Source organism: Nicotiana tomentosiformis, chromosome 5 (assembly GCF_000390325.3).
Source record: "Nicotiana tomentosiformis chromosome 5, ASM39032v3, whole genome shotgun sequence".
Lineage (NCBI taxonomy): Eukaryota > Viridiplantae > Streptophyta > Magnoliopsida > Solanales > Solanaceae > Nicotiana > Nicotiana tomentosiformis.
The window spans coordinates 13,758,604-13,773,916 of NC_090816.1; the positions used below are offsets into that span (position 1 = coordinate 13,758,604).

At 39.3% G+C, this 15,313-nt stretch overlaps 1 protein-coding gene across 1 annotated transcript; it reads left to right on the forward strand.

The window, feature by feature from the left end:
• The first annotated feature begins 13,940 nt into the window (after positions 1-13,940).
• LOC104089796 (monothiol glutaredoxin-S1-like) lies at positions 13,941-14,249 on the forward strand. The gene has a single exon (XM_009594774.4). It carries the CDS (start codon positions 13,941-13,943, stop codon positions 14,247-14,249), a length of 309 nt encoding a protein of 102 aa, XP_009593069.1.
• The last annotated feature ends 1,064 nt before the right edge of the window (positions 14,250-15,313 follow it).

Genomic DNA, 15,313 nt, shown 5'->3' on the forward strand with positions numbered 1-15,313 from the left:
ACAAGGACAATAGATTTTTCTTTTCCAAATCTGTTAGGACAATGGGTTTTCCTAAACCTATAGGGATATGGGTTTCCTAAAAATACCAAGAAATAATTCAAGCCACAAAATAACAAATCTTTCCCTTGGCTTGAATTCTCTTCATCAACAGGAACAGCGTCTGTCTACCTTTCTCTCTACCCTCGTGAGGGCTCTACCCATTGCCGCACACATTAACCAAGTTTATGCAATGCCTAAACTTATTAAGAGACTCAATCTCTTTAGCCATAGCACTAATCCGATTTGGTTCTGTACTCTAAATGGCTTCCAGATAGCTATAATACTCAAATACATCAACGGTCTCTACAACTGCCAAAGCAAATCCCACAGAATTTGTATATACAAGACGATTCCTATCAACTATGTTTGCAAACTTTTGCGGTCGGTTGATCACTCTCTTCTCTCTGCTTGTTGCAATGCTATATGGTTGTTGTTGCACGGGTGCATCAACATTATCATCTTGATCAGTATTTTGCACCTCTTTCAATTCCTCTACTTTAGAACTACTGGGCTGAGCTTGTGGAGATTCAATTTCTAGCTCTATGCGGTCACTGACACCATGATATATTTTCACTATTTCTTTCTCCCTCTAACTGTCCAGTGAGGCAGATTCATTAAATTTCACATAACTACTGATAATTAACCATGGAGTCTTTTGATCAGTGCACCTAAACCTATAACTGTCACGACCCAAAATTCTCATGTCGTGATAACGCCTATCTCAATACTAGGCAATCTGATAACCTCAATAAAATACTATATTCTTTTAAGTTTGAAAACACAATACTTAGATTTAATAGAAAGTCCCACAAATACTGATACAAATACACTCCTAAAACCGGTGTCACTGAGTACTTGAGCATCTAAATGATAATATAGTGTGATTGATAAAATATTGTCTGGAAATATAGAATAGTACAAACAACTTAAAGGAAATAGAGACAAGGTGTGCGGATGCCAAGCAGCTATCTCGATAGTCTCCAACAGATAAAACTCTGAAATCTAAGCAGTTGCCATATCCACAAGTACCTGGATCTACACACGAAGTGCAGAGTGTAGTATGAGTACAGCCGACCTCATGTACTCAATAAGTAACAAGTCTAACCTTTGGGATGAAATTAGTGATGAGCTCAACAGGTACAGTTTAGTATAGAAATAATAGTACAGAAATGTAGGCATGCTTTCAAGTTCAACAGTTAAACTCAATACAAGTAAAATAGATAAGTTCTGAATGATATGAGGAATATGAAATCTCTATATCTACATGCCAATGTACATGATGTATATGATGCACCTTAGTGGAAACCTCGTATACTCACACTCTCAAAATACTCAATCACTCAGTACTGTATATGGTCAATCCAGCACAGGGAAGATCCATCCCAAAAATAATATCAACTGACAGTCAGTCACTCAGTACTGTGTAAGGCCAATCCAGCCCAGGGAAGATCCATCCCTCAATAAAGATAATTAGGCAATATCCATGCCAGGAAAAATCCATCCCAAAATATAAATGATTCGGGCAAGATCCATGCCCAGGGAAGATCCATCCCTTATTATAAAATCAACTGCGCTCACTGTGGGGGATGCAGACTCCGGGGGGCTCCTTCATCCCAAACGCTATAATAACTAGATGTAATGACCCGACTGGTCGTTATGAGTATTATAGCCTTGTTCCCCCATTTATTGCTCAATATTTGCTTTACAGTTATTATGTGACTTGTCGGGAAAATTGATTCGGGTCCGGTGAGGTTTCGAATGAATTGAGACACTTAGTCTCAAAGGTAAAAACTTAAGTTGAAAAGGTTGATCGGATATTGACTTATGTGTAAACGATCCCAGAATAGAGTTTGGATGATTCCAATAGCTCTGTATGGTGATTTTGGACTAAGAAGTGTGTTCGAAAAATTATTTGGATGCACGCAGTTAAATTAAGCTTGAAATGGCTAAAATAGAAATTTAAGTTTGGAAGTTTGACCGAGGAGTTGACTTTTTGATATCGGGGTCGGAATCAGATTTAGGAAATTTGAATAGGTCCATTATGTTAATTATGACTTGTGTGCAAAATTTGAGGTCAATCGGACTTGATTTGATATGTTTCGGCATCAAATGTAAAAGTGAAATTTCTTAGTTTCATTAGGCTTGAATTGGTGTATGATTTGCTTTTTAGCATTGTTTTACGTTATTTGAGGTTTCGAGTAAGTTTGTATGATGTGTTAGGACCTTTTGGTGTATTTGGTTGAGGTCCAAGGGGTCACAGGTGAGTTTTAGATGGTTAACGGATGAGAATTTGGACTTGGAATATGGGTGATGTTATAGATTTCTAGTGTCTGGTTTACTTCTTTGCGTTCGCGATGAGAGTTCCGCGTTTGCTAAGAGTAGTTGGTGGAAGGTGAATAAGTGTTCTTCACGTTCGCGAAGGGGGAGCCACGTTCGCGAAGGGTTGGGGGTTATTATGCATCGCGATCGTGAGAGGGGGCTCGCGTTCGCATAGAAGGGCGAGGTAGGCTAGGAACCAGACCTTAAAGCTTCACGTTTGCGATCAGGGGGACGCGTTCGCGAAGGCCAAACCCTGCAAGGCATCGGATTCGCGAGGGAGGCCAAACCCTGTAAGGCTTTAGCAGCTGTGCAAAATTGTGCTTCGCGAACGCGAGGCATCTTCCGTGTTTGCGAAGAGGAAATGCCTGAGCAGAATGTTTATGTTCTGCAAATGGAACTTCAACCCATTTTCCATTTTTAACGATTTTTAGCTCGGGGAGATGGAGCTTCAACCCATCCCTCCAAAATTATGATGTAAACTGCGTGCCCCGATCTAAAATGATGGCTACTGGCACACCGTGTAGGCGAACAATCTCGCGGATATAAATTTCAGCCAACTGCTCCGAAGAGTAAGTAGTCCCAACTGGAATAAAATGTGCGGACTTGGTCAGCCAATCTAGAATCACCCAAAGAGAATCAAACTTTCTCAAAGTCCTTAGGAGTCCAACTACGAAGTTCATGGTAATACGCTCCCACTTCCACTCCAGGATTCCATGTCTTTGAACCAATCTGCCCTGTCTCTGATGCTCGTACTTCACTTGCTAATAATTTAAACATCAATCTACAAACCCCACTATATCTTTCTTCATCTTTCTCCACCAATAGTGTTATCTCAAGTCCTGATACATCTTAGTGGTACCCAGATGAATGGAATATCGTGAACTATAGGCTTATTCAAGAATCAACTCACGCAGTCCATCTACATTTGGTACACAAATCCAACTCTGCATCCTCAACATCCCATCATTTCCAATAGTAACATCTTTAGCATCGTTGTGCTGAACTGTGTCCTTCAGGACAAGCAAATGGGGATCATCATACTGGCGCTCTCTGATGCGGTCATATAAGGAAGACCTAGAAACCACACAAGCTAGAACCCGACTGGGTTCCGAAACATCTAATCTCATGAACTGATTGGCTGAGGCCTGAACATCTAATGCAAGTGACCTCTCCCCAACAGGAATGAAAGCAAGGCTAACCATACTTATTGCCTTTCTACTCAAGGCATCGGCCACCACATTGGCCTTTCCGGGATGATACAAAATAGTAATATCACAGTCCTTTAGCAAATCCAACCATCTCCGCTACCTCAAATTTAGATCCTTTTGTTTGAATAAGTGATGAAGACTCTGATGATCCGTAAATACCTCATAAGACACACCATATAGATAGTGCCTCCAAATCTTCAATGCATGAATGATGGCTGCCAATTCTAAATCATGTTTTTGCGTGACAATCCAAAATAGCATGACATGGAGACAACCAATCCATACCCAATATTACATCGAAATCAACCATACTATGCAATATAAGATTAACTCTAGTCTCCAGTCCCCCAATATTCACTACACAAGACCGATATACATGGTCCACAACAATAGTATCGCCCACCGGCGTAGATATATGAACAAGTGAAACTAAGGATTCACGGGCCATAACCAAATAACGAGAAAAATAGGATGATACATACGAATATATGAAACTAAGGTCAAATAATATAGAAGCTTCCATGTGGCACACTAAGCAATAAATGCGATCACTAAATCTGAAGCAACGACATCTGTCATGGTAGTAATAACATAGAATCGGGCCTGACCGCCACCTGTTCGGCCTCCCCCTCTTGGGCGACCCCTAGCTGATCGATCCCTACCCCGAGCTGGCTGGGCGAGTGGTGAAGCAACTGGTGTTGAAGTCATAGTCTGACTCCTCTGCCAAGCTGAACCTACCGAAGGTAGGGGGAGGAAATATCTCTTTATGTGACCCAAATCTCCAAACTCAAAACAACCCTTCTATGAAAATGTCGGCAAGTACTGAGGTGGACCCCGAGAACCCAAATAACTACCAGAAGAACCTGGTACAGATGAACCTGAACTTATGGTGCACGAGATGAACTCTGAGCTGGAAGTGCACTAAGAGAAGACTGACTCGGTCGAGCACTGTATGAATCATGGCTAGCTAATGTATCACGATGAACTGAGCGAGCCATATGAATGGGCCTATAAGGTCGACCCCTGCTATGATAGGACTGTCCCCCAGAAGGAACACTGTTGGAATTACCCAAACCATAAGACCTCTTGGCCCCCTCTTCTCACACTCCTGAGTATGGACCATTTCTAACCGTCGAGCACTGTCAACCTCCCGATCTTCTCCCTCTCAGTGGGAACCAACCAAACTACATGACGAGCCAATTCTGAAAATCGCATCTCATATTGGGTCACGGACAGATCCTCCTGACATAAATGCTCGAACTGCCTGCGCAATTCCTCTCTGCGGGTCTATGGCACAAACATTTCTAGGAATAATACGAAGAATGCATACAATGAAAGTGGTGCTGCACTAACTGGTCTGCTCCTCTCATAAGTCTCCCACCATCTGAAGGCTACTATGTTCAGCTGAAAAGTAGTAAATGAGACCCCACTGGTGTCCAGAATACCCGTTATACGAAGAATTTGCTGGCATTTGTCCAAGAAATCCTGAGCATCCTCTAGCTCAGTTCCACTGAATGATGGAGGACGGAGTCTCTCAAATCTCTCTAGTCTCTTCTACTCCTCTTCATCATAATAGGACCCACCTAGGCCTGAGCAGCTGCAACCGGCTGTATTGGTAGTGGCCCCTGTATCTGAAGTTCCTGCACTACATGCTCTGGAGTATGAGCGACAGGGGTGTGAGTACCTCTCCCGGTCTGAGAAGTGGCTGGTGCGGCCTGAGCCAAAACCACCCGAGCAAGAACAGTGCAAACAGTCAATATCTGGGCTAAAGCCTCCTGAAGGGCTGAAATCACAATAGGCATAGCTGGTGCTTGAACTGGTCCAGCCGGCTCAACTATATCTAGAACTTGCTCCTGAGGTAGAGCAATTGGTGGTTCTACAGGTGCTGCTCTAACTGTTATACGAGCTACACCTTGGCCTCTACCATGGCCTCGACCTCTACCACGGCCACGACCTTTCGTGGCCTTAACTGGTGGCACTGGTGGCTGCCGTCCAATTCGGTAGTATGTGTCCTCACTATCCATGAGAGAATAGAATAATAGAATTGTTGTTTCCAGAATCAACAAATTCGCATGACCAGAATACAAGAAAGAGAAATTTTCCTAAAGGTTAGGCAACCTCTCTAAGATAAGTACAAACATCTCCGTACCGTTCCGAAAGACTTTACTAAACCTGCTCATGACTTGTGAGACCTATGTAACCTAGGCTCTGATACCAACTTGTCACAATCCAAAATTCACATGTCGGCTATATCAATACTAGGCAAGCCAATAACCTCAATAAAAGACCATAATCTTTTAAGTTTGAAAACACAAAATGTAAACTTAATAGAAAATCCCACAAATACTGATACAAATATACTCCCAAAATACGGTGTCACTGAGTACATGAGCATCTAAATGAAAACATAGTGTGACTGATAAAACACTATCTGGAAATATAGAGCAACACAAATAACTTAAAGGAAATAGAGACAAGGTCTGCGGATGCCAAGAAGCTACCTTGATAGTCTCCAACAGATAAGACTCCGAAATCTAGCAGTCGCCGTATCCGTAAGTACCTGGATCTGCACACGAAGTGCAGAGTGTAGTATGAGTACAACCGACCCCATGTACTCAATAAGTAACAAGTCTAACCTTTGGGCTAAAAGTAGTGACAAGTTCAACAAGTATAGTCAAGTATAGAAATAACAGTACATAAATGTAATCATGCTTTCAAGTTCAACAGTTAAACTCAATACAAGTAAAATAAATTAATTCTGAATTATATGAGTAATATGGTATCTCTATATCTATATGCCAATGTACATGCTGTATGTGATGCACCTCAGTGGAAACCTCGTGTACTCACACTCTCAAAATACTCAATCACTTAGTATTGTATATGGCCAATCCAGCTAGGGAATGTCCATCCCAAATATAATATCAACTGACAGTCAGTAGCTCAGTACTGTGTAAGGCCAATCTATCCCTAGGAAGATCCATCCCTCAATATAGATAATTAGGCATGATCTATGACAGGGAACATTCATCGAAACATATAAATGATTCGTGTAAAATCCATGCACATGGAAGATCCATCCCTCAATATAAAATCAATCGCGCTTCCTGTGGGGGTGCAGACTCCGGAGGGGCTCCTTCAGCCTAGGCGCTATAATAGCCAGATCCAGACATAAATAAAAAAATATGTTGCAGCGTGCAGCCTGATCCCATAAATATCACTCAAAATCATCAGTCTCTCGGGCCCTCAATAACATGAAAATCAACCCGACATGATGATATGATGTATCAATGAATTACAACAACGACTGAGATATGATATGTAAATGATAGATGTGACTGAGTACAAAAATTTTAAATTTAAACAAGTGATTCAATAGCCATAAGACCTCTGTGGGTCTCCAAAATATCGGCGCGTAGCCTAAACATGATCTTTAACATGAGTCTCTGCTCAATTACCTCTAATACGTGGAGGATATGTGTATTATGATTATTTAATTATGCAACTCAACGGAATCAATTAAGTCACAATTTCTATGGTGCACGCCCACACGCCCGTCACCTAGCATGTGCGTCACCTCCAAACAATTCATATAACACGAAATTCAGGGATTTCTACCCTCAGAACCAAGTTTAGAAGTATTACTTACCTCAAACCGTGTAAGTTATATATTCAAATAAACCCTTGCCTCGCGAATCGGCCTCCGAACGACTCGAATCTAGTTACAATTAATTCGATACAATAAACACAAATTATAGGAATCAATTCCATATGAAAATACTAACTTTTCCAACAAAATCTGAAATTCAACTCAAAATTCATCAGTGGGGCCACATCTCGGAAGTCAAAAAAAAGTTACAAAATATGAACGCTCATTCAACCACGAGTCCAACCATACCAAATTTACCAAATTTCGACATCAACTCGACCTTCAAATCCTCAAATCTTATTTTTAAATCCCTAGGCCCAAATCTTCTAATTTCACTTCAAAAATACGTAATCTAGTCAAAATACTCGATGATAATTCAATATTATTGACTAACAATGATAATAAGTGACTTACCTCAAGTTTTTCCTTGAATGCCCTCTGAAAAAGCGCGCCAGATCGTGTTTGAAATGCCCAAAAATGAGAAAATCTCGGACCCCTTTGTTTTTGTACATTTCCCAGTTCTTTCTCTTCTCCGGAAATTTTAACCGCTTCTGCGGTCATTCTTTTGCACCTGCGGAACTCCAGCTTTTGCGGTCCCATATCCGCTTCTGCAGACTCGCTTCTGCGAGACAAGGACCGCTTCTGCGGAACTCCCCCATGCCAGGTTCCTCCACTTCTGCGCTGCCTCCCTCGCATCTGCGTAATCGCAGATGCGGAACCTCCCGCGCATATGCGACCTCTTCCTACACTGCTCCAGTTCGCTTCTGCGATCAATATGTCTCTTCTGCGGTCGTGCACCTGCAACTATTTCCATCGCAGGTGCGATTGCACCAGAACTGGAAATTTTCTAAAACTTCTCCAAGTCCAAGTTTTGATTCGTTAACCATCCGAAACTCACCCGAGGCCCCGGGGACCTCAACCTAATATACCAATAAGTCCCAAAGCATCATACAAACTTATTCGAAGCCTCAAATTACATCAAACAATGATAAAGCCATGAATTGCACCCTAATTCAAGCCTAATGAAAACTAACGAATTCCAACTTCTACATTCGATGCCGAAATCTATCAAATCAAGTCTGATTGACCTCAATTTTTGCACACAAGTAATAAATAACATAACGGACCTATGACAATTTTCAGAAATGGATTATGACCTGGATATCAAAAAGTTAACTCTTGGTCAAACTTCGAAATATTCAATTTCCTAATTTTGCCATTTCAAGCCAAAATCAACTACGGACTTTCAAATAATTTTTCGGACATATTCCTATGTCCAAAATCACCATACAAAGCTATTGAAATAATAAAAACTAAATTCCATGGTCGTTTATATATAAGTCAACATCCGGTCAACCTCTTCAACTTAAGTTTTTATCCTTGAGACTGAGTGTCTCAATTCATTTTAAAACTTCACCAGGCCCAAACCAACTACCCCGGCAAGTCACATAACAACTGAAAAGCACAAAAAGAACAGTAAGTAAGGGAACAAGGTTGTAATACTCAAAATAACTGGACGAGTCTTTACAATAACCTTTCACTCCAATTGAATACCCTAGAAATATGTACCTATTTGCCCTCGGCTCAAGTTTTCCATCCCTCACATGAGCATAAGGAGGACAACCAAATATCCTTAGATTTGAATAATCAGCATGTGAACCGTACCATAACTCAAAAGGAGTTTTGAACTCAGTAGCTGTGGATAGAGATCTGTTAACCAAATAACAAGTTGTATTGATTGCTTCAACCCAAAAATCCTTGCTAACACATGAGTGTGAAAGCATGCTCTGTGCCCTATCACAAAGCGTTCGGTTCATACATTTTACAATACTATTTTGTTGTGGTGTTCCGACACACATGCGATGTCTCACTATGCCCTCTCCACTACAAAAATTATCGAACTCAAAATTGTAAAATTCCAACCTATTGTCAGTTCAAAGACGCTTAACTTTTCTTTCTGTCTGCCTCTCAACCATCGTCTTCCATTTAACAAATGTCGGAAATGCCTCATCTTTTGTTTTTAGAAAATACACCCACACCATCCTCGAGTAATCATCAATCAAAGTCATAAAATACCTAATACCACTCTTGGAAGAAACTCTACTTAGACCCCACAAGTCTGAATGTATATAATCTAACTTGTCTCTGGTCCTGTGTTCGACCTTCTTGCTAAACTTTATCCTTTTCTATTTACCAATCACACAATGTTCACAAAAATTCAAAACTTGATTTTTGTACCCATTCAGAAAATTCTGCTTACTCAACAAAAACAATCCCTTATCACTCATACGACTAAGTCGCAAGTGCCACAACTGCGACTGATTCAGATCATTATTCCAAGAAGCTACAACAACTACCCCTTCAACTACACTGGCCTGAAGATGATACAATTTAGAATGTGGTTTACCCTTTATGAGTACCATGTAGCCTTTACACACTTTAAGTATTTCATTCTCTGAGTGAAATTTATACCCTTGATCATCCAAAGTCGAAAGAGAAATGAAATTTCTCTTTATCCGAGGAACACACGAACACTCAATATTTTTGATAATTCCATCGAACATTCTCAATTTGATGTTACCAATCCCCTCTATTGGTAATGGATTATCATTTTCTATGTAGACAGTCCCACTCATTTGCTTGTAAGTTGCAAACCAATTCTTGTGTGGACACATATGAAAAATAGCACCAGAATCAAGAACCCATGAATTCTGCCCATGACTATAACACACAACACAAACTTTCCCTACATAGTCACTATCATCAGAATTATTGCTAGTGTCAACAATATTTGTTGAATTGTCTGTTTTCTATTTCCCTTTTTTCTTCTTCAGCTTAGGACAATCTCTCTTGTAGTGACCTTGCTCCCTGCACTCAAAACAGTTTTTCTTCCTTACTCTAGACTTTGATCTGGCGGTTGGCTTTTTTCTGGTCGACTTTTGCTTTTTCGTAATGGTCCTAGAAGTCAACCGGTCATCTTCGACTCTTATTTTGGATTGATATCGATTGTGCACATCTGTCCAAGTAATAGCTGGGTACTCGATCAGATTTTGCTTCAGCCGCCGCGAAGCCCTCGAGCTCCGCTCATTTAGACCTTGAGTGAAAGCTTGAACAACCCAATCGTCTGTAACTGGTGGAAGATCCATTCGTTCCATTTGAAAACGAGCTACGAACTCCCTTAGCATCTCGTTATCCTTTTGCATTACCTTGAACAGGTCCGACTTTCTGATTTCGACCTTTATGGCTCCGGCATGAGCTTTTACGAAGCAATCTGCAAGCATAGCAAAAGAATCAATGGAGTTAGATGGTAAATTATGATACTATATCATTGCCCCTTTTGACAGGGTTTAACCGAATTTTTTTTAATAATATAGATTCGATCTCATCATCTTCCAAATTATTGCCCTTGATGGCACACGTGTAAGAAGTGATGTGCTCGTTGGGGTCGGTCGTTCCGTTATATTTGGGTATTTCGGGCATACGAAATTTTTTGGGGATTGGTTTTGGGGCTGCACTCGAGGGAAAAGGCTTTTGAATGAATTTTTTTGAATCTAGCCCTTTTATCATTGGTGGAGCCCCCGGGATCTGGTCGACCCTGGAATTATATGTTTTTACTTTTTTATCGTTGGCTTCGACTCGTTTTGTGAGTTCCTCGAGCAATTTAGTAATTTCGGGAGTAGTCCCCGATTCTTGCTCATTTGGCTTCTCTATGGATGGTTCCGTTCTGTGGGTGACTTCTCGAAGCGGATTAGGCTCCGGCCTGCTTTGTACCTGAGTTTGGCTTTGCAACTGAGCTATCGCTATTTACTGGGCTTGTAACATCTCGAAGATCATCCGTAAGCTGACTCCGATCTCCTCCACGTTATGAGCGTCTCGAGCTACGGATCGAGTACCGCCCTGAATGCTTCTTTCCGGTTCGGAATGCTGATTCGCCCCTAGAGCTAATTGTGAATTGACATACAATGGTACTTCGGCTCGAATTTCGGGTGCCATCATCGAGTGGCCTTCCGACCCCGGGTGCCAAGTTGTTGGTTTCATCTTGAAGGCCGGCTTCGTGGTCGATAGGTGAAGCCATTGCTGATTTAAAGTTGCAAACTGGCGTGTACTTTAGATTTATATCAAACGATCACTGTTACCCTTAGCCCCACGGTGGGCGCCAAACTATTTACCAGAAAAATCGGATAACGTTAGATTTGTGGATAGTTCTAAGGATATGCGATACAATTTGATATAAATTGCGTAGAAAAATGAAAATATGTGTATTTTTGACTGTGAGAACGAAAATAATAAGCAAAAAGAATGAATAAGTAAAATAAGCACAAGGGGATTACTATCAATATCTAGAGGAAGTGATCTTTTTTTATGTTCCCCCCTTTGTGTTCAACCTCCTCTAGCTTACAAGGATTCCCCCTTTTATAGAAGAGGGTCATTACCAAAAAATAATAAAATAAAACATGTAGTGGAAGACCCATAATGACTTGTCTCTTCCTTGATTCCCGCCAAGATTCTCTTTCTTGGTGTGGTTGCAACGGCTCTTGTCTGTGAGCTCGATACTAGCTCGAACTCGTTACTGGGTCGGGCCCTTCGGTCTTGGATCGAGTTCGACCTTCAAGATGGGCGTCGCGCATTTCCGACCTCGAAGCAGTGCCTTGGGGGTCGATTCGGGACTTCATTCGCATACTCAACAATCTTCCCCTTGAACTAAGTTCCACATAGCCCATTAGTTATCACGATCAACTGGTCAATTTTCGAGATTCATTGTGTACATCTACATTTTTAAAGTATTATGACAACCAAAGCCCGCAACTAGCTCCTTCTTGTATGTGCGTCTTCAAGCTCGTAAGGGTAAGCAAAGCAAGTCATGCACCATCACTTTGTCATCGACATACTCATTCACTGAATCTAGACTGTGATACCAGTTGTTGGGCTAAAACGGCCAAACAATACTCTTAACATGGTATGATATTAACAGTTTTGCGTTAAGCCCATATGATTTTCTCTAAAAGGCCTCACGCCATTAAGAGATCTCTACAACTTATATGTAGACTTCCAATCTTTTCAGCTACCAATGTGGGACTTTGTTTGGACAACCAATACACATAAATCGTTTGAGATACGTAGAAGCTGATCATAGTGTCTTTTATGTATTAAAATGGAGTAAAATATACTAATCAACCAAAAGGATATAGTACAAATAACAGTTAAATTGGATTAGAATTGTAGTTTAGTGAAGATAGTGTTTCACCCTACCACTTAACTAGAGGGTTCCTATTCCACTAACGCGACCGTCCTCTCTCTGTCTTTCTTTGTGGCTTACTTCCACAAAGAAACAAGAAAAATAACTGAGGAAAAATGACCACACAAATTAGTTTTTGCGGAGATCAATTGAAGTAATTAGAGGTGACGTTAGTATTTGAAACTTAACGCATTTAAAATTTTAACTCTTTTATATTATTAAGACAAATACAAAATTTAAATTACAGTTATTAGGTTCATCCAAACTCGTATTTTAAACTCTAGCTCCGCCCCTAAAAGTAGCTGATCATTCTCCTATAGTACCTCTTCTCAGTAAAAAGACCAAAGAGGAGATAATATATGGCCTTTCGAAGTAGCAATCGATCCTTTCTCTTCTTGCTAATTAAGGCCCTTTTCTTTAGGTAAGAATCCCTTGACGATAAGGAGAACAATACGTAGTACCCTTCTTCTTATCATGTGATTTACTGTTCAGAATATTTGAAAAAGCATTTATTCCAGTCCAGCTAATTAAAGCAAAGTCAATTTATAAATACATGCAGAGTTATCTAGATACCTCTTTATATAGTACCTCCTTCTTCTTCTGTCTTCTCTTGGTACGGATAATATTATTGACTTTATGCAACAGCATGTTTATAGGATATCTCGGCTTTCATTTTTCAAATCAATACTTAGATGCCATTATGTATATGGGATTAAAAAAATGTAATTAAAATATTGATTCTTTTTAGTTTGAGAAGAAATGTACGAAGGAGAGTCTAGGAGCAGCGGTAAAATTATTTTTGTGGAACCTATAGGTCATGAGTTCGAGATGTGCATTAGGGTAGAGTGTCTACATTACACCCCTTTGGGGTGCGACTCTTCCCCGAACCCTGCGTAAATACGAGATGCCTTGTGTACGGATCTGCCCAAAAGATATATACACTCAATTTTTTCACTTTTAAAACTAATAGATTAAGACATAAAAAGGATCATTTTGTCAATCACTACAGTATATAGACGTGCTCATTCTCTCATATTAATTTCATATTAAATAATGATACCGAAATCATACTCTTTGTGGATCAGGTCATAAAGTAGTAAGAGAATGTTTGATTCCAAGAATATATTTCGAACAGTAAAATATTTCTATGGAAATTATTAGGACTACAACGTGACACAATTATCAAGTCCTAGAGAAGACGAATTGATCCTTTGTGAAACAATACATGATGATTAAGGAATAATTTGCATATCCACCTACTTGTCCCTTTTGGAATTCTGTAATCTCTTGTTCTGTTCATTTTGATCCCATGCACCACCTTAAGCCTTATATTTAGCCTTTCTACAATTTCACATTTCTCATACCAAATCAAGACTTAATTAATTAGTTATACAAATTTCTTTTCTTTTAGCTACACACACAACTTCACAAAAGTTTCTCTAACTTGCCATAGTCTAGTCAAAACCATAAATTTTCTTAAGGTATAAACATGGATATGGTGATGAAGTTGGGAGCAGAAAGTCCAGTGGTGATTTTTAGCAACAGCAGTTGCTGCATATCTCACAGTATTAAAACCCTAATCCGAGGTTTCGGAGCAAATCCTACAGTTTATGAGCTCGATAAACTTCCAAATGGGAGGCAAATGGAGAATACATTGGTTGAATTAGGGTGTCAACTAAGTTTGCCAGCCGTGTTCATTGGCAAGGATTTTGTTGGTGGTTCTAATGAGATTATGAGTCTTAATGTTAGAGGCAAGCTCAAACAATTGCTTCTAAGGGCTAATGCTATTTGGATATAGAGATCAATTAATTACTAGCTAGCGACGCACTAACTCTGGATCTTCGTCTTATAGTAGTGAAATCATATACTCCATCCGTTTCAATTTATGTGAATCCATTTGATTGAGCACGAAGTTTAAGAAAAGATAGAAGACTTTTGAACCAGTGGAGTAAAATGAGGCACCTATATTTTGTGTAGCTATAAATCATTGTATAAAGATAAATTATTTCCAAATAAGGAAAGTAGTTATTCTTTTTTAAAATGACTAAAAAGGAAATAAGTTCACATAAATTGAAACGGATGGAGTATATAGTAGTGAATTTATCACAAATATATTTTGTTTTGTTGATGTACTTATAATAAAAGTATGCTTTTTTAAACTCAAACTAGTCAAAGAATCTGCGACCTTGTTAAATCAATTCTCCAAAGCCAATATTGTATTTTGGTCACTTATTCTTGAATAACTATCTCTACCAACAGTTTATTTGTAAATCTGTAAAAAAAACTTTGTACTATCAAGTTACATTTATCTGTTATAGCAAGTCAAATACTATAAATTTCAGATTGCATGACGGATTACACATAAATGTCTTTTGAGTGACTTGACAATAGTATTTTTTTCTTTTGTGGCTGTCCCGTTTGGGATTTAACTTTTCATTACGCAAAAGAGAGAGGGAGAAAAGAGAATTTTAGATTTTTAGGAGCATAAAGGCATGTTTGGGATGCAACGAATCGATCTCGTTAAACTTTAGCGTAAAGGGACAAAATTCTTTTTAACGAGTTGCACCCGATTAAATAAAAGATATATATATATATATATATATATATATATATATATATATATATATATATATATATGAATCATATCTCTGTCTATGAATAGACCAAGATCATGTCTAACCTATGTGCTGGCACTACTTCAACCGCATAAAACAGGGCGGAGCGAACGTTTTTGATTAGGAGTTTGGTGAAATTCAGTAACTTTTTTGAAGATCTTATATTTGTCTTAAATTTTTTTTGATATATATATATATATATATATATATATATATATATATATATATAAAAGGACTAGATTTTCGA

Bases quoted from the DNA above. Each gene is read 5' to 3' on its own strand.
- LOC104089796 (XM_009594774.4), top strand. From the start codon at position 13,941: ATGGATATGGTGATGAAGTTGGGAGCAGAAAGTCCAGTGGTGATTTTT.